This window comes from Marmota monax, unplaced genomic scaffold (genome assembly GCF_021218885.2).
Source record: "Marmota monax isolate L192 unplaced genomic scaffold, Marmota_monax_Labrador192_F-V1.1 WCK01_AAM20220418_F8-fsc00249, whole genome shotgun sequence".
Taxonomy (NCBI): Eukaryota; Metazoa; Chordata; class Mammalia; order Rodentia; family Sciuridae; genus Marmota; species Marmota monax.
In genome coordinates this window covers 564,845-585,013 of record NW_026694242.1, presented here as the reverse complement: position 1 = coordinate 585,013, position 20,169 = coordinate 564,845, and the positions used below count along the sequence as shown (strand labels likewise).

The following is a 20,169-nucleotide window of genomic DNA, read 5'->3' as shown; positions in this document are numbered from 1 at the left end:
ATCCATCCATCAATCCATACCTATCCATGTATCTGTCCATCCATTTATCCATCCTTCCATCTATCCATCCATTCATCTCTATCTACTCATCCATCCATCCATCCATCCATCCACCCACCTATCCTACATCCAGCCACCATGTCATCTTCTGTTCACTTGCCCTCATTGTCCCCTCCATCTCTCTCCATTCCACCCCACCAATACTTTTGTGTTCCTGATCTTTGATGCTGCACATATGGGCACATGAAAGTCTCTAGTGTCTACTGGAAGCCAGCAAATAAGGAATTACAATTCTGTTTAATAGGTGCTGTGGTGGGTTTGGTAAGTGGCACCTTGGGGGGAAGCATTAAAGAGAGTGGATTAGCCATGCAAGGTAACTCAAGCCATTGGACTGTAAGACCAATGGCTCTGGAGGCTGAGGCACGAGGATCACAAGGTGGAGGCCAGCCTCAGCAAGGCCCTAAGCAACTCAGTGAGACCCTGTCTCTAAATTAAACAGAAGAAGGGCTGGGGACGGGGCTCAGGGGTTGAGTGCTTGCCTGGCCTGCACAAGGACCTGCAAGATCCCCAGCACTGCAGCAAACAAAACGAATTAAAAAGAAATTGAGTCATTTCTATATGATAGCTGTGTAATTAAATGCTATATTTTTTTCTGCCTAAAATTGATATGCATAAAAGAAACAGAAAACTAGTGAAGAGGAGAACAGAGTGAAAGAACTACAGTATGGTGAAAACTGGATTTCCAAGTCTGAGTTCCCTCGTTCTTCCTGGTATTGATTGTCTGGAATCTTACACATATACATATATGATATGATGTTTCTTCTTTTCTTTTCTTTTCTTTTCTTCTCTCCCTCTCCCCTCCTCCTCCTTCGATACTGGGAATTGAACCCAAGAGTGTCCTACACTGAGCTACACATCAGACCTTTTTATTTTTATTTTGAGACAGGGTCTCACTAAATTGCTGAGGTTGGCCTCGAATTTGTGATCCTCCTGCCTCAGCCTCCAGAATGGCTGGTATCACAGATGCACCCCACCATTCCCTGCTACGATATTGCATTTCTGACCTTTGTTTTGGGGTACTGGGGATTGAACTCAGGGGCACTGAGCCACTGAGCCCCATCCCCAGCCCTATTTTGTATTTTATTTAGAGACAGGGTCTCCCTGAGTTGCTTAGAGCCTTGCTTTTGCTGAGGCTGGTTTTGAACTCAGGATTCTCCTGCCTCAGCCTCCCAAGCCTCTGGGATTGCAGGCCTGCACCACCGCAAGCCTGGTGCATTTCTGACTTTTTATGAGTTGATTCCCACCTAAGTTTTAAACTCCTCATGGGCAGAGACAATATCTTACTTATTTTTGTCTAACTAGATTCATGAACACTACAGATAATTCAATAAATGCTTTTTAATTATGGCACAAGAATCCTGCCAGCACATTTTTTTTAGATAATCTGTCAATAATTTTTTTAGTTGTATTTTTTTTTAGTTTTTAGTTTTTTATTTTATTTATTTATTTTTATGTGGTACTGAGGATCGAACCCAGTGCTTCACATGTGCCAGGCAAGTGCTCTGCATGAGCCAAATGGGGTGGTACTTTCCTGTCATTCCAGTGGCTCAGGAGACTGAGGCAGGAGGATCACAAGGTGGAGGCCAGCCTCAGCAATTTGGCAAGGTCCTAAGCAACTCAATGAGACCCTGTCTCTAAATAAAATATAAAAAGGGCTGGGGACAGGGCTCAGGGTTTAAGCACCCCTGGTTCAATCCCCTGTACCCTTTCCCCCAAGATGTGAGCACAGGATCCTAACACCCTCACCACAAGATTAACAGATGCAGTTGAGAATACGATACACCCAGGAACAATGTGCCACTAGGCTGGTATGGATGGTATGGAGGCACACTGTCTTGCAGAGATGTGCCACTGATTTGCTGCATCAGCCTCTCCCCAGGCCGGGATTGGGTGGCCCTGCACCCCCCTGCGCCTGGAGCTAGGCTGTTCGCTTCTTGCGTGGCCTCGCGGGGGCACAATAGAGCCGCCTCCTAACCGCGTTCTCCTCCCTTTGATTTCACATCCCAAGAGAAAGATCACGAGATGAAAAGGAGAAGCCTGAAGAAGGGAAAGAAGCAGCACTCGGAAGAGGAGTTTGACCCCAGCCAGTGGAGGCAGAGCGTCTTCTCCCTGCAGCTGGCCACCATGCCTCTGCTTGCTGGTAGCTACACCTGTTCCCAACAGTCTCTGGTCCTCCTGTCACCACATGGGACTGAAATGGTCCACACAGTCGGCCAAGCCCCTGCTCTGTACCACCTCATTTCATCCCCACTGCCCCCTCCGGAAAGCAGGGTTAATAGCCTCCAATGTATGCAGGAGGACAATGGAGGCCCAGAGAGGTTAAGTGCGCTACCCAAGACACACAGCGTAGCAAATGGGAAATCAGGATTTGAACTCAGGTCTGTTTGATTCCGTCCCCCATCACTTTTCATTATTTATGTAGAGACAGGGTCTCACTGAGTTGCTTAGGGCCTCACTAAGTGGCGTGGCTGAGGCTGGCCTCCAACTTGTGATCCTCCGGCTTCAGCCTCCCAAGCCACTGGGATGACAGCCCCTTCTTTTTTCCCTTTGGTAGTACTGGGGGCTGAGCTCAGAGCCTCATGCACCCCAGGCAAGCGCTCTGCCACTAAGCTACATTCCGAGACCCCCTCTCTTTCTGCTTTTTAAAGAAAGTCATTTCAGGTGGGTGGGTGGCGCACACCTGTAATCCCAGCTACAGGGAGGCTGAGGCAGGAGGATTGTAAATTGAAGTCCAGCCTTGGAAATTTAGCAAGACCCTGGGTCGGAATGAAAAAATAAATCAGAGGCGGTTGAATGACCTTGAGTTCAATTCCCAGTTGGACAAAGAACAGAATAAAACAGTTTTTTGTGCTTTGGACTGGCAGGGGCAGGCGCGCCCTCTGCTGGCTGTTTTGCAGAAGTGCAGTTGTTAAATGCTTTTGAGTGACACGTGAATGGAATATAATTTTTCTTTCCCCTCATCCCTCCCCTTTTTCCCCTTCCTGTACTCTGCTGGTCTTCCTTCTCTTTATTTTACTTTTTTTTCATTTTAATTTTTTAAAAAAAATTATAGCTATAAAGGTGGAATTCGCTGTGGTACATTCATATATGTACACACCATAATTTTGTCTTTTTTTTTTTGGGGGGGGGGTACCAGGGATTGAACCCAGGGGTGCCCAATCCCTGAGCCCCATCTCCAACCTTTTTTATTTTTTTATTTAGAGACAGGGTCTCGCTGAGTTGCTTAGGGCCTAAGTGGCTGAGGCTGGCCTCCAACTTTCAATCCTCCTGCCTCAGCCTCCCAAGCCACTGGGATGACAGGTGTGTGCCGCCGTGCCTGGCCCATTTCATTTAATTTTTGCTACCACAGTGTATCTCTAACTGGTGAAACAAATGGACCATATTTTATAGGAAAAGACTACATGTTTGCTTTGCAATGAATAATTCACCCACCTACTTTTTTTTTTTTTTTTTAAAGTAGAACTTGCAAAACCGTCACAGGGAGAGTTATTCCTCTTTGGGATTTGGCCCAGATATGCCAGTCTCGTTCGGCATGAGTACCTAGACTTGTCTCGTTAAGCCATGGCAAAGTGACACCCACCCCTGAGTGCTCAGTGTACACACTGACATTTTTGGACCAAGATGATTCTTTGCTCTAAAATAATTACCTGGAGCAGTTCTACCCAATAGCACCGTCTGTAGCAATGACCAAGCCCCATGTCTGTGCTGAGGATCAAACCCAGTGCCTCACGCATGCTAGGCGAGCGTACTACCACTTGAGCCACATCCCCAGCCCCGAACTGCACTTTAAATGCTACTGAGCTTTAATCAGTGCAGATTCTAGAAGCCACACATGCCTCGTAGGTACCATCGTTGATGGCAAAGGTTCTAGGATGGTGAGTGTAGAATCTGACATTTTGAACCTTCCAAGATGGAGACCACACTCCCCAGACCAACTAGATCAGACTAGGGTTGATTGGCACCTGTGTATCAGTATTCCTCACTGCATCCTTGATGACTCAAGATATATTTATATCAGATTCAGGGACAAAATATTCAATTCTTAGCCAGCCAGGTGCGGGGACACACGCCTGTCATCCCAGTGGCTTGGGAGGCTGAGGCAGGAGGATCACAAGGTGGAGGCCAGCCTCCGCCAAATTGAGGCCCTGAGCAACTCAGCGAGACCCTGTCTCTAAATAAAATAGAAAAAGGGCTGGGGACGGGGCTCAGGGGTTAAGTGCTCCTGGGTTCAATCCCTGGTACAAAAAAAGAAAAAACAAAATTCAATTCTCTTAGAGACTCAATGGGACTTTAGTTGGAGGAACTGACATATAACCTGCTGCTTGTGGGTGATTCCTGATTCTTCTTTTTTTAAAATAAATTTTATTTTTTGGTATGATTTTGTCATTAGCCCTTCTCTGGTTGCTTGATCCCTCTGTGCCTGTCTGGGGTGGTCTAAACCACTGTGTGTATTTCACCCCAGGACAGCAAACTGTCATGAGCTGGGGCAGTGACAAGTCGGCCAACATTTTGGATTGCCTTTTGACTTTCAAAACCGAAGTGCCTATCATGACCGAGGAGCAGAAGCTGGAATTAAACCCCCTGATCATAAGGATCGACTCTGTTTCCTGCCTGCCGTCACAACCTGTGCCTATTCAGGAACTACAGGTAAGAATGGGCCACACCTGTCATCCCAGCAGCTCAGGAGGCCGAGGCAGGAGGATCGCAAGGTGGAGGCCAGCCTCCGCCAAATTGAGGCCCTAAGCAACTCAGCAAGACCCTGTCTCTAAATAAAAATATGAAAAGGGGCTGGGGACAGGGCTCAGAGGTCGGTCAAGTGCCCCTGAGTTCAATGCCCAGATTGGCCCCTAACTAGGAGCCTCCAAATCTGAGGCCTCTCACTACGTCACAGTTGCTGTACAGATGGAGGTCTCCAGCCTCTCTTCAGGAACCCATGGGGGTGGAGCTGGAGGCTGTTACGCTAAGTGAGATCAGTCAATCCCGAAGATCCAAAGGCTGGACGTTCTCTCTGATATGAGGATGCTGATTCATAATGGGGGGGTAGAGGGAAGAATAGGGGTACACTGGATTAGACAGAGGGGAGTGAAGGGAGGGGACAGGGTCAGGGGGTGGGAAGGAAGGTGGATGCTATCACCCTCTGTGTGTATATGATACATGACGGGTGTGGTCCTACCTCATGCACAACCAGAAGAATGAGAAGTTAGGCTCCATTTACGTAGGATGCGTCCAAACGCATTCTACTGTCACGTGTAACTAATTAGAACAAATAAAAAAAAATAACTGGGATTAAAAAAAGAGGAACCCATGGATTTTCCTGTTACAGCAGCAGCACCTCGCTGCATACTTACCCTCTTCCCTCTGCTGTTTGGATTTTCTTGTCTTTCGGACTCCACGTCTTCCTCTTCATTTGTTTATCCTTTGGTTTTGCTGGAGCACATCCTTCAGTAACCTCTTGAGAAAAGATCAATGGAATACCCCCCGACCCACCGCGGGTTATTCTATCCTTCTATTTGGTAGATAGTTTGGGTATAGAATTCTAGTTTTCCTTCAGAGTTTTGAAGGCAATCATTCCATCATTTTTTTTTAATGTTCTGTGTTGGACCTTGGTTTATGTCCCATTTTTTATTTCCCTTAAAGCTTGTAGGATCTTCGTTTTGTGCACGTCAGAATATGACCTTATTTGGACAGAGGGTGATCACAGAGGCCTGCTCCCTGCCTGGCCTTCAGTGACATCACGGTAGTCACAGGGAGCTACGGTGCCCATGGATGCTGATCCAAGTCCTGGCTCCCAGCCAGGGGAGTGGCCAGGGCACCCCGTTAGAGTTGGGGGAGGTGGACGTCCCCCTAGGCCTTTGCAGACGTTGGTGGGCTGCGTTTTCTCCGAGGTGTTTGTCTGGGGTAGGGTGATCATTTTCCTGACAGTTTTCTGTCCTGCTAGGCCACCCCTTTCTTGGTCCTTTGGCTGGAGAAAGCAGACTTTTCTTGGGGGTGCTTCCTGCCTCCAGAAACATTCAGCCAGGGGACTCAGGAGCCCTTTCAGTGCTGGGAAGTTGTCTTGTATTATCTCACTGATTATTTCTTTTTTTCTCCCATGTCTTTTTGGAGCTCCTGTTATTTAGATGCTGAACGTCCTGGACTATTTTTATGGATGTAATGCGTTGTTTTTCTCTGGCCACTTTTTAATTTATTTTTGATTTGTTTAAATTAGTTGTACATGGCAGGCGAATGCATATATGCACTTTGATAGATCATACGTAGGTGGGATATAATTTCTCATTTTCTGAGTGTGCATGTTGCAGAATCATATTGTACATTGTCACATGGATACATACAGTAATAAGGTCTGTTTCATTCCACTATCTTTCCTATCTCCACATCCCCTCCCCTCCCATCACTTCCCTCTACTGAATCTAAGGTAACACTGTTCTTCTGCAGGGGCCCCCAATCCTTGTGGATTAGCATCCACATACTAGAGAAAACATTCGGCCTTTGGTTTTGTGGGATTGGCTTATTTCGCTTAGCATGATAGTCTCCAACTCCAACCATTTACTGCAAATGCCATAATTGTACTCTTCTTCCAAGCAGTGTAATATTCCATTGAGTATACATACCACATTTTCTTTATCCATTCATCTACTGAGGGACACCTAGGTTGGTTCCATAGTCTAGCTATTGTGAATTGAGCTGCTGTAGTGGCTGTGTCACTATAGGATGCTGATTTTAAGTCCTCTGGGTATAAACCAAGGAGTGGGAGAGCTGTATTTTTTCTATTTGTTCTAATTAGTTACACATGACAGCAGAATGCAAAAATTCTGACAAATGGAGTATGACTGGTCATTCACCTGGTTGGACATGATGTAGAGTGAGGTCCTGTGATCCTATATGCACATGGGAAATGATGATCTGGCTGTTTTTAATGTGTGTTATCTCTGCTTTTAATCTGTTCCATAAGGATGTGTCTGGGCCTGTATTTCTGAGTTCATCTGATTGGGATTTACTGAGATTCTAGAACCTACAAGTTAATGTTCTTTGACAAATTCAGGAGATTTTCAGACACTATTTTTTTAAAATTTTTTTTTTGTAGCTGTAGATGGACAGATGCCTTTATTTTATTTATTTATTTCTCTGTGGTGCTGAGGATGGAACCCAGGGCCTCCCACGTGCCAGGCAAGCGCTCTGCCACTGAGCCCCAGCCCAGCCCCAGTCATTATTTCCTGAATTTTTTCTATGTTCTACCTTCTTACCTGGTGGCACTTTTGTGGACACCGGGCCTCAGAGTCCTGGAGTGACCTTGCAGAGTGGGTTGGTTACCCGTGGACACTTTGTAGCAGGGCAAACTGAGGCCCCCAGGCTGCAGGCACGGCCCTGGGGTATGAGGGTCCCAGGTGGGCGCTCTGTTCTTGGTGGCAGAGGGACAGTCACTGGTGAGCGGCTGTGGGCCTCCTTCCTGGTGGCAGAGGGACAGTCATGGTGAGTGGCCGTGGGCCTGTTCTTTTGCAGAGGCTGTGCACCCCCGTCTACTGCAGGTACCGCTTCCACAAGACCCCGGTGCACAGGACCGAGGAGCGCCCCCACGGGACCCACGTTTACTTCGAGGACATCAATGTCATCTGCCTGGGAGCCATCCACCCCAGCGACCTGCGGGAGTACCTGGAGGGTCCCCCCATGGTGGTGGAAGTCCACGATCGGGACCGTAAGTCGGACGAGTCCTCCCGCAGGCCCACCCTGTTTGGGGAGGACCCCCTGGATTCCCACGGGAACATCCAGTCCTTCATCTCCTCCAAGGAGACGGAGGACAACCCCTTTGAGTCTCAGAACAAGACCTGGGACCCTCACGGAGTCGCCCGGGTCAGTTTCGCGGACCTCCTCCTTGGCCACAAGTACCTGAACCTGGTGGTCCCCATCCAGCGCTGTGAGCCCAAGGCCACCCCTGGCCTCCAGGGCAGCAGATGCAGGAGGGTCTCGAGGTTCCAGATCCCGGCCACCGAGGTCCTCCAGCACAACCCGATGCCCGCTGGAAACTACCTGGAGGCCAACTCATTGCTCAAACTGCGAGTGGACGTGGCGGTGCCTCTGACCACCTGGGCCAAAGCCCAGGGCGTGGACTTCCTGGGCAGCCACTTTGGCCGCATCGTGTTCGTGTTCAGTGCCCAAGACCTGTTCCTGGTGCACAGTCTGCTGAAGGACATCACCCTGATCAACGCCAAGGCCCTGGAGCTGGACTCCTACCCCACCGGGACCGTCCAGCAGATCCTCTCGGCCTTCAAGATGCGGGTCAACATCCAGCATCAGGAGCATCTGGACGTCCTGACGGGCTTCCACCTGCTGGATGGGAACCTCCACCTCTTTGTTCTGGAAGGCTTGGCCGACGGGGGCCTGCGGCAGCTGTGGGAGAGCCACCAGAGCCGGTAGGTGGCGTCTGAATGAGGAAGGAGCCCCAGCAAGGCCCAGGGAGGCTGAGGGCGGAGGATCGCAGATTGGAGGCCAGCCTCAGCAACTTAGCGAGATGCTGTCTCAGAATCAAATAAGAAGGGTTGTATTTTGTGGTTCAATCCCCAGGACCAATAAATAAATAATCCAGATACATGATTCTGACACCATGACCTGCTGCCCCCAGAGGCAGGAGCCTGGTCTGTTTGGACCATGGCTGGAGTGACCGCTGAGTGCCTGATTGGCTGAGCAGGGTGAAATGACCCTCGTCCGGGGATCAGCTTCCTAGGTGGCCCGGTGGGAACAGGGGACCCTGGCTCTCTCTTCTGATAGCACAGTCTTTCAAACAAGTTGACCCTTTTACCCCCTTGAGCCTACAATGAGGGTATCATATTTTAAATTTCAGTTGCCAGGTGTTTATTGCTGGTAATATGGAAATATGATTGATTTGTGTGTATCTTGTATCCCGATTTGATAATTATTTATTATTATTGCTATTTTTTTTTGGTACCAGGGATTGAACCTAGGGGTACTCCACCACTGAGCCCCGTCCCCAGCCCTTTTCTGTATTTTATTTAGAGACAGGGTCTCGCTGAGTTGCTCAGGGCCTCGCTAAGTGGCTGAGGCTGGCCTCCAATTTGCAATCCTCCTGTCTTGGCATCCAATGTCTACCTCCCCAAATCACTGAGATTATAGGTGAGGGCAACAGCCAGCCACAGTATCCTTGGGTTTAATCCCCAGTAATAAAAAAAAGTAAGAAAACTGACAAAAAAAGTTATTTACAATGTGTGGAACATAGTAGTAGCCTGAAAATATAAAGAGTTCTGTGAATCAATAAGAATGATCGAAACATCCCAGAAGAATGGGTGGAAGAATGATTCCAACAAGTTCTTCACAGAACAAGTTCCTACCAATGACCACACCTACAGGCCCTGAACTGGGATACAGGGTAGGCGTAAATGTTACCAGGTTCAGCATGCTGGGCATGGTGGTGTGCGCCTGTCATCCCAGTGGCTCAGGAGGCTGAGGCAGGAGGATCGCAAGTTGGAGGCCAGCCTCAGCAATTTAGCGAGGCCCTCAGCAACTCAGTGAGACCCTGTCTCTAAATAAAACATAAAAAGGGCTGGGGACGGGGCTCAGGGGTTAAGAGGCCCTGGGTTCTTTCTGTCATGGGTCTTCGACAAGCAAAGACAAAATAAAATGTCATATGAAATAAAACAGGGCTGAGGTCGTAGGTCAGTGGGAAAGCCCCTGCCTAGCCCGCAGGAGGCCCAGGTTCAACCCTCAGAATTGCAAAGTGAATGAATGAAAACATAAATAAATAATCTGAGTTGCTCAAGGCCTTGCTAAGTGGCTGAGGCTGGCCTCCACCTTGCGATCCTCCTGCCTAAGCCTCCAGAGCCACTGGGATGACAGGTGTAACCTAAGTCCACACTTCTAAACTGTAAACTGTGAAGTAATTACAGACTCACAAGTTGTAACAATTAATAGAGTTTCTAGATCCCGTCCTCGGTGGCCCGTGGGGACATCTTCCATAACCACACTGCTTCACTGGTGACACCTATACTACCGCTGCCTACAGGGATGGAAAAATCTTTTTATTTGCTTGCTTTTCTGGTCCTGGGAGTTGGACCTGAGGCCCTACCCTGAGCCTGCAGTGTGCCCAGTGACCCCTGGCCGGTGTCCCTCTCTTTCAGAATCCCCATGTTGGAGCTCAGGAAATACAAAGTGCTCTACAACTCGCAGCTGCTGTTCCGCCACCGCCTCTACGCGGACCTGGAGACCGTCCTGTACCATGTGCACCTCTTCAGGCCCCTGTCGCTGCTCATGCGACATCCGGGGCTCTACCTGCGCGACGCCATACCGCATAAGGCCTTCCAGGCACTGGCCAGGTCGGGGCCTGCTCTGCCAATGAGCCTCAGCTCCTGCCCCAGCCTCAGCCCCAGCCCCTGAGCCTCAGCCTCAGCCCCAGCCCCTGAGCCCCAAGCCCCTGAGCCTCAGCCTCTGCCCCTGAGCCTCAGCCTCTGCCCCAGCCCCAGCCCCTGCCCCAGCCCCTTTTTGTATTTTATTTAGAGATAGCATCTTGCTAAGTTGCTGAGGGCCTTACTCAATTGTCGAGGCTGGCCTCCAACTTGCGATCCTCCTGACTCAGCCTCCCTAATTGCTAGGATTACAGATATTAGCTACTGAGCCTGGCAAAGGGGGGAGTTTTGGGGGTTGGGAAGGCAGGATGACTGGCAGCCCAGTCTTCTGAGATTTGCTCAGAAATCAGGCTACGGGCATATCACCTTTCCCGGTGGAGGAGGATTCTGAGGTGTACCATTGGCCATCTTGCTAGGGATGCTCTCCATGCGCTGTTGAGGGTCATGGATGAGACTGTGGCTCGGTCAGCTTTTTCTGTGCTGTGACTCAGGGACCCTCCAGCACAACTGCAGAGAGGGACAGTGGACGTGGGGCTCAGGGTGTCCCAGGTCCCAGTCCACAGATGGCGGCTTCACTCCTGGGCCGAGGGGAGGCAGGACATCATGGAGGAAGAGTGTGGGGAGGGAGCAGCTCCCATGGGGACCAGGGGGCAGAGACTCCACTCTCCAGGGACAAATAGAGACCCCAAGCCACGGCCCCAGTGTTACCTCCTCCTCCACACCCCACCTGCCTCCAGGGGCCACCAGGGGACCCCCAGGGAGCCATTCCCTGCCAGGGTTCAGGCCTCACACCCCTCACTCCTCCTCTGGACCTTCCTGTGTCACCTTCCAGGGGGACTCTGGGGACACCCCACAGCCACAGCAGGACAGATCACAATCAAAGAAGAGCATTCATATCAGAGCACGAGTAGCCAGTAAATTCTTGGGGGTCAAAGGAGGAGGGAAGCCAGCACACACCTGTCATCCCAGCTGCTCAGGAGGCTGAGGCATGAGGATCGCAAGGTGGAGGCCAGCCTCAGCAACTTAGGCCCTGAGCAACTCAGTGAGACCCCGTCTCTAAATAAAATATAAAATATGGAGAGGGAAGAAGGGATTCTCCAGGAAGGAGGCCTAACAGATCAAACTAGACCTGAGTACTTCATTTATGACCTGGCACCAGCTAATCAGCCTCTCTTGGGTTTTATGTCCTCCATAAAATAGGGGTGACTGTCCCCGTCTCTCAAGGCCTGTGAGGCTGAGTGGGGTGTTCTTCGTTGCAGAATCTACAACATCTGCTACCACAGTACCAAGCTCAGGGAGGTGATCGTCAGAGACTTGCTACCTTCGTCCGCCATGATCAAAGACTTGAGCCAAGAGTTTGGGCTCCCCATCTCTCAAGAGGACCTCATGGATCAGAAGCTACCTACCATCTCCCCTCAGCCTGTCCCCAATCTTGAAGGATCCCAAAGTCAGGTCTCCACCCTCAATTCCAAGGTCCTTGCCCACCAGGAGAAGTACCTGCAATGGCGGAACAACATGCTCCTGACGACGAGAGAGAAGCACTACCTGATCCAGGTGGGCCTGCCTCCTCCCTCCACGTCCGGGCTCCCAGCCCACCAGGGCTGTCTCCACCTGCTGGAGAGATTTTTCTTTTGGTTCCGGGGATGGAACCCAGGGGTGCTTCACCCCTGAGCCCTGTCCCCAGCCCTTTTTATATTTTATTTAGAGACAGGGTCTCCCTGAGTTGCTCAGGGTTTTGCTAAGTGGCTGAGGCTGGCCTCCACCTTGCGATCCTCCTGCCTCAGCCTCCGGAGCCACTGTTTTGAAACTAGGTTGGGTTTTCAACCACCGAGCCATATCCCCAACCCAATTTTCTTCTCTCTCAACTGCTTGGATTTCCTAGGCACTGTGTGGACTCCAGATCCATTTGGGAAGCATGGCTATCCTAGTGGTTTGAGGACTGCCATTGATAATATGGAATATCTCTGCTGTGATTTAGGTCTTCTCTCCCTCAGCCATTTCTGTGGCATATAAGTATCAGACCTCTTTTTGAGAAAATAATACTGTTAATATATTGAGTTTTAAAAATTTCTGTGTTGTCACTAGAATATAGAAATATAATGAATCTTTACTATTCATCTTGTATCCTGTAACCTTTTGAAATTGGGTCATCTGTATTAATCGGTTTTCTGTTGCTGTAACAAATCACCGGAGGCTGGGAAACATATAAAGAAAATAGGTTCAGTTAGATTAATTTTGGAGGAGGAAAGTCCAATCTGATGGCCCCACTAGTTTGGCCTCTGCCAAGGGCCTCCTTAGCCACATCACCACAGGGCAGATGGCATCACAGGGGTAATACCTTCACGAGGGAGGGATCAGATGGCCAGATGGGAAGCCACAGAGGGAGGGAGGGATCAGTCTTGATCTCCTTCTAACAACTTGTGTGTGGCCACACCTGGGCTTTGGAATGATCCCCAGTGTCCTTGCCTGAGGTTCTGTCCGGCTCCCCCCACAAGATTCTTTTATTTTGATTGGCATGTAACTGGGGTACCTAAGAATGGGATCCAGTGTGATGACATTTCATCATGTGCATACAGCACGCACTGATCACCCCCTTCAGCAATCACTATTTTACATTCAGGTCAATTTTGTTTTTTAAACTTCTACATAAGGTGGAGAACATGCCCTATACCTGTCCATGTTTAGCGCTTATTTCACTTGACACGATGTCTTCCAGGTTCATCCATTTGATTGCCAAATCACAGGATTTCATTCTTGATGGCTGAGTAATATTCCATTATGTGTGTGTGTGTGTATCAGCCTAAGTACCCAGTGGCAAATGAATTGATAAAGAAAATGTGTGTATGTGTGTACACGCCTGTCATCCCAGTGACTCAAGAGGCTGAGGCAGGGGGATCTCAAGTGGGAGGCCAGCCTCAGCAACTTAGTGAGGCCCTAAGAAACTCAGTGAGACCCTGTTTCTAAATAAAATATAAATACACACATACAGCCTTTTCTTTATCCATGCATCCGTCAGTGGGTTCCTAGGTTGATTCTTTATCTTAGTAATTGTGAATAGGTCCCTCACAGACATGGGGTGTGGGGGTACCTCTTTGGTGAGCTGATTTCATTTCTTTTGGAGACATACCCAGAAGTGGGGTAGCTGGATCACACGGTCGATCTATTTTTAGTTTTCTGAGGAACCAGATTAATAATTATGGTTGTATCATTGATTTACACGCCTAATAGCAGTGAACAAGTTCCTTTCTCTCCACATCTGAACATTTGTTATTTTTTTAAAAATAACAGCCATTCGAATTGGGGTGAAATGATTGTCTCATTGTCGTTTTGATCTGCATTTCCCTGATGGCTAATGATATTGACCATGTTTTAATATATTTCTTGACCATTTCACCTCCTTCTCTTCTTTCTTATTTTTATTATTATTATTATTACTATTACTATTATTATTATTATTATTTAGTACTGGGATTGAACCTAGGGGTGCTTTTATCACTGAACTACATCTTCAACCTTTAATTTTTTAAAAGAATTTTGAGACAGGGTCTCACTGAGCTTCGCAGGCTGATCTGAACTTGCAGTCCTCCTGCCAGAGCCTCCCGAGTTGCTGGGATGACAGGCGCATGCCCGGTTGCATTTCTTCTTTTAAAAAAAGTATCCATTCAGATCCTTTGTCCATTTTTCAATTGGATTTTTTTGGGGGGGGGGATACTGGAGAGTGTACCCAGAGGATCTTAACCCCTGAGCCCCATCCCCAGCCCCTGTTTTTGTTATTGTTAATATTTTATTTAGAGACAAGAGTCTTGCTGAGTTGCTTAGGGCCTCGCTAAGTTATTGAGGCTGGCCTCCACCTTGTGATCCTCCTGCCTCAGCCTCCCGAGTCACTGAAATTTCAGTTGTGTGCAATGCACCTGGCCTTTTTGGTTGTTCTTTAAGTATATCTTTATGAATGAACACATCTCAGTTTGTTGTACGCCTTTGTTCAGTTTCCAGTGGTTGCTTTTGACAGTTTTTTTTTTTTTTTTTTAAAATTTATTTTTTAGTTTTCGGCGGACACAACATCTTTGTTTGTATGTGGTGCTGAGGATCGAACCCGGGCCGCACGCATGCCAGGCGAGCGCGCTACCGCTTGAGCCACATCCCCAGCCCCATTTTTGACAGTTTTTTCATTGTTTTCTTTCTTCTTCTTTCAGGGCTGGGATCGAGCCCAGGGTTTCCTGGGTAAGTGATCCGCCATTGAGCCACATCCTTGGTGCAAGGACTGAGCTCTCAGGAGGATGGATTTTCTGAGCTCCTTATTCCATTCACCCTATGAGTCCTCCTTTCCTCCTGCTCAACTATGAATTTTATTCACGTCTTTATTGCTCCAGATTTTTGGAGTCTATTTTATCTTTTTATTTTATTTTTGGAGTCTATTTTATCTTTGTGATTTTCCTTTCAGAAGGGTAAGAATGGCTCCCATTTCTTGCAGGTATAAGGTCTGCCTTTTCTTCTGTCACTTGGACCACAGTGGACTGTTTATGGGTCCACATCCCCTCTCCTCTCTCCACCCCAAACTCCACCGCTTTCTAGAATCAAGGGCTGCAGAGAAGTCTGATACCTTCCTGATTCATTTCTCCTTTCAGCTAAATAAACCATTTCTTTTAGAGCTCTCCACCTCTAGGTGGGGCTTAAAAAAAAAAATCCTTTAAAGCCAGGCACGGTGGCGCACGCCTGTCATCCCAGCAGCTCAGGAGGCTGAGGCAGGAGGATCGCAAGGTGGAGGCCAGCCTCAGCAACTGAGCAAGGTGCTAAGCAACTCAGGGAGACCCTGTCTCTAAATAAAATACAAAAAAGGGCTGGGGATGGGGCTCAGGGGTTAAGCTCCCCTGGATTTACCCCCCAAAATTCTTTCAAAGTGTTTTTTCTTCCTCTCTCCATCTTTACCCCCTTCTTATTTGCTGGTCTCTCCCATCCAGTTCTGCTCCGTCTTCCGGTTTACCAACCTGATCTTCCTCTGTGACCATTATGGTAGTTGGCAATTTATAGCTCTAAGTTGTACCAATCATTTTCCAGAAATTATCACCTTCATGAATGATGTAAAATTTCAGCAAATGAGTGTATTTGTGTACACTATTAAAAAATAATAGGGGCTGGGGATGAGGCTCAGTTAGTAGAGTGCTTGCCTGGCATGCACAAGCCCTGAGTTCAATCCCCAGCACCCCAAAAAACCAACAAAGACACTGAGGCTGGGAGGTAGCTCGGTGGTGAACTGCCTGCCTAGTGTACGTGAGGGCCTCCCTTCCTAGCATTGGCCCCCCACCCCAAAAAAAAAAAAGCCAATTACCTAGCTTAAGAAATCAAATATCAATACTTGGGCATTTGAATTGTTTATCTTTTGCTTTTTATTTTTCATTTTTGGGGATTACTGGGGATTGAGCCCAAGGGCACTTTAGCATTGAGCTACATCCCAGCTCCCTCGTTTTTAATATCTTGTTTTGAGACAGCTTTAAGTTGCCGAGGCTGGCCTCTAACTTGCAATCCTCCTCCCTCAGCCTCCGGAGTCTGTGTACTATGGTACTCTGTGATATTCTGCTACTTAAATGATATGATTGCAACTACCTTAACATGTCTTTGTCTCAAAATATTTCCTTGATTTTTTGGTGGCTTTGACATTTCCATTGCCAACCCAATAAGTGGCAAGTATCTCCTGGTTTCTGATTCATCTTTCCACTCTCTTAATTTGGGGTCTTTTATATTTTATTTTTTAGTTTTTTAGATGGACACAATATCTTTATTTTTATGTGGTGCTGAGAATTGAACCCAGGGCCTCACACATGCCAGGTGAGCGCTCTACCACTGAGCCCCAGCCCCATATTTCAACTCTCCATCCATCTGGAATTTATTAATTTTTGCATGAGGTTAGAAATAGTCCCATCTCTTCCATTCAGATCACTCTTGATCAACTAGTCATCCTTCACCCCGATCTTCTGTACCTCAGTCCCATCAGGCCAAGTGCGAGTCTATGGATGGCTGTTTGGGGTCTGTACTGAAATCACATTTATGATGTTATCATTCCCTTCAAAGCACCAACAACTTGATTTTTGATTTCCATATTATACATCTTCTATTTTCTTGATTCCCGATTTTATTTATTTATCGGAACTGGCGATTGATTTAAATTTAAACTACTGAGCCACATCCCCAGCCCTTTTCACTAACTTGCTGAGGCTGGCCTCCAACTTGTGATCCTCCTGCCTCAGCCTCCCAAGCCTCTGAGATGACAGGCGTGTGCCACTGAACCCAGCTAACGTGCTTTTCTTTTTCTAACTTCTTCAAATGCATGTTTACCTCATTGCTTTTTTGGGAATTCAACTGAACAGATACATTTTGACTATCAACTTCTGAATAGTGAGTCCCACAAGTTTATTTCCTTAATTTCCACTTTGATTCCTTCTTTGATCTCTGGATCATCTAAGAATATTGTAGACTTTCCAAATGCTTAAGGAACTTTTAAAAAATATATATATTTTAGTTGTTGATGGAGCTTTATTTTATTCATTTGTATGTGGTGCTGAGAATCGAACCCAGTGCGTCACATATGCTAGGCAAGCGCTCTGCCACTGAGCCACAACCCCAGTCCCTTAAGGAATTTTTAATTATCATTTCTTTTGATGATTGAGTTCTACCTTAATTTTGTTGGCATCAGTGAGTATTTTTTGTATTCTTGGTCCTTTGTTGAGATTTGCTTCCTGGCTTAGTCGGCCCACTTTAGCAGGAGTTAAATTTAGGATCCTTCTATCTTGCCAATTTGATCATTTTAAAACTCTAAAAGGCCTTTTTCAATTCTCGGTAATGCTTTTTAGAAGTACCAATACAGTAAAATGCACAAATCCAAAGTGTATAGTTGCTCATTTTTTCTATCTGTGGAAACATGATTCAAATCAGAATTCTAGAATGTTCTATCACTCCCCAAAGCATCATGCACCTTAGTGGTTAACCATTCAATAGTTTTACTTGTTCACGGGGACTGAACCCAGGGGTGCTCTACCATGGAGCTACATTCCCAGTCCTTTTTATTTTCTAAGACAGGGTCTCAGTAAGTTGCTGAGGCTGGCCTTGAACTTGCAATCCTCCTGCCTCAGCCTCCCAAATGGCTGGGATTACAATCCAGGGCCACTATGCCTAGCTACTCTGATTTTTGAGTGGACGTCACTACTTTCATCTTTATCTTCTACACTAGATTGTCTTATTTATTTTTTAAGTCCAGGGCTTTCTGGGATCCTAAACTGATTTTTCAGTCCATGACCTCATTCTGCAGTTGCATTCCGTCCACGGCTTAATTCATCCATCTCTGTTGAGTACTTTTATTTTTATTTTGGGGTACCAGGGATTGAACTCAGGGGCACTTGGCCCTTGACCCACAGCCCTATTTTTGTATTTATTTAGAGACAGAGAATCACTGAGTTGTTTAGGGCCTTGCTAAGTGGATGAGGCTGGCCTCCAACTCATGATCCTCCTGCCTCAGCCTCCCGAGCCACTGGGATTATGGGTATGCACCACCACGCCTGGCTGTAAGTACTTGTATACACCAGTATTTTTTCCTTAAAGTCCCTTCTGTTTCAAAGTGCTAGTACCTTTTCTCTTTTAAATTTTGGTGAGCTCTGTCCCTCATCCAGTGACCCTTGCCACAGGGCCTCCTTGGACAGGCTCTTCTCTGGTGTGTGTCTATCACAGAGTTAGTCCTGGTCCTCTGCATTCTTCCTCGTATCCCAGCCCTCCGTGGAACCTTCTGGTTTCCCTCCTGGGCCCAGGTGACCTGTGTCGCTGCTCTTTTCATTTACACAAGGAGTCCCCGGGCCACCTTAGTTCTCTCAGCGTCCTCTGCTGAGGCACTGAGTCCCGTGTCCTCTGGGGCCTGCTGAGAATGCAGGACACACTCACCGTGTACTTGGCCCTCCAAGGTGACCGCAGTCGAGGAGGCCAGCCCTGGTTAAGTCACAATGTCCCCCACCCACACCCTGAAAGCCTCTCACTCAGCATGTGCATCCCACCTGTTGACCTTGGGCCAGGTTCTGGTCCTGGGAATTCCAGTTTGGACAGTGGCAGGTTGAACCAGGTGTCCCCGTGTCGTGGTTCTGAGATGAGGACACAGCACACTCAGGAACCAACCGATCTCCCTGCCCACCAGGTGCCAGCCAGGGGTGAGGAGCACCCGTGGTGGCTCCTGACTCTGGGCAACTTCTTCTCCTTCAGAAAAACATCATGAAGGCCTTCCAGGCCACCAAGAGGCCTCCTGTCCCCAAGGCCAAGATGATGCAGATCTCAACTCCCCTGGACAAGGGTGTCCACAACTACAGTGTCATGACCTTCAACTCCGCTGTGCTTGCCAAGAAGGAACTGTGCCAAGAGATGGCCAAGGTGTGTGACAGTCCCCAGTGAGACAATGGCGGTTGGCTAATCCCCTGACCCTTTCCTTTCTGACCACAGGTCAGCGGGCGACTTAGGTGTGCAGACAAAAGCCAGTTAGTGGAACAAGAAATGGGGTCAGGTGCTGGGAGAATTTGGTGTCACACTAGATGTGAATGCTCAGCGCATGCTCCGATCCATGGCTGAGAACCACTGTAGGGTCCTTGGCTCTGGTGAGGGCTTTGGTGTGACCACTTATGGAAGGCGGTTGGCACCTGGAAGGAAATGCGTTGGTTCAGGTCTCAGCACCCACTACGTGTAGGCAGCAGTTTCATTTGTTAAAGGGGACAGTAAATATGGCCTCTACAGGGTCAGGGGCTGTCATACCCTTAGCTGTTTCCAGTGCCCACTGGGACTCCTAATGGCCACTCAGCCACATCCAAGATGGCGCCCGAGTCCTCTCTCCAGCCCGCCTGCCTCTGCCACATCCAAGATGGCGCGGGTCTTCTCTCCAGCCAGCCTGCCTCTGCCACACCCAAGATGGCACCCAAGTCCTCTCTCCAGCCCTCCCGCCTCTGCCACATCCAAGATGGCGCGACTCTTCTCCCTAGCCTGCCTGCTTCTCTTTCCTAGGAGCCAGGGAGGAGGTTCACGTACTCACAGAACTACCTGTCCGCCATTGTGGAGCCTCAGGACTCGCAGGAAGAGAAGAAGAAAGCCCAGGAGAAATCCCGCCAAGCCTGGCTCACGGTCACTGGGTTCCAAGTGACAGGTCTCCATGGTGACATCCTCCATCAGGATTTCCCACTGCCAGCCATCGGAGAGTTCCATGAGGTTTGTGAGAGGAGCAGAGCTATAGGTGGGCCTCCACCATCATCTCCAGAGGGCCTCCTTCCTCGGAACCTCCTTGTCTCCCCAACTCAGGAGTGGCAGGAACACCAGGTGCTCGATCGCCTGCTGTACCCCATGTTGGATCGGGGCCGGTGGAGCTGGGACCGGCGCCACCTGGACTTTGAGCTGTACAAGAAGCCACTGCCTTTCCTGGAGGTGCCCCCTCCTCCAACCCGGAAGCCCGTTGCAGATAACTGGGGAGACCGTGCCCAGCTGGTAGGCAGGCGGGGGGGGGGGGACCCTGGCCCTTGGTCGCATCTTGAGCACCATCTGTTTGGTTCCAGGTGTCCACCTCGAGTTCCCAGGCTAGGCCTCCTGGTACAGAAGGGTCTCGGGCTGTCCCAAGGGCTGGAACTCAGCTGTGGATTCCAGCCCCAGGTGTGACACCAAATGTGACGTGAGGTAAAGCCCCACTGCTTTCCAGTGTCCTCCCAGTTCCAAGATGCTGCTGGACCTCCCTCTGTGGGGAAGAGAGGGA

At 48.6% G+C, this 20,169-nt stretch overlaps 1 protein-coding gene across 3 annotated transcripts in view; it reads left to right on the top strand.

Annotated features, from left to right (window-relative positions):
• Window positions 1–20,169, top strand: part of Cfap92 (cilia and flagella associated protein 92 (putative)) — a 43,062-nt gene that overhangs the window by 19,311 nt on the left and 3,582 nt on the right. For 2 of the 3 annotated variants that reach the window (XM_046466960.2, XM_046466959.2), the window contains exons 8-16: window positions 2,069–2,200; window positions 4,523–4,707; window positions 7,561–8,468; window positions 10,188–10,382; window positions 11,672–11,966; window positions 18,648–18,812; window positions 19,434–19,634; window positions 19,725–19,907; window positions 19,976–20,093. In XM_046466960.2, coding sequence (XP_046322916.1) covers window positions 2,069–2,200; window positions 4,523–4,707; window positions 7,561–8,468; window positions 10,188–10,382; window positions 11,672–11,966; window positions 18,648–18,812; window positions 19,434–19,634; window positions 19,725–19,907; window positions 19,976–20,092 — 2,381 coding nt within the window. In that variant the 3' untranslated portion in view covers window position 20,093. Of the gene's footprint in view, window positions 1–2,068; window positions 2,201–4,522; window positions 4,708–7,560; window positions 8,469–10,187; window positions 10,383–11,671; window positions 11,967–18,647; window positions 18,813–19,433; window positions 19,635–19,724; window positions 19,908–19,975; window positions 20,094–20,169 lie in introns of those variants that run through there. The other variant, XM_046466964.2, reaches the window with a different exon arrangement.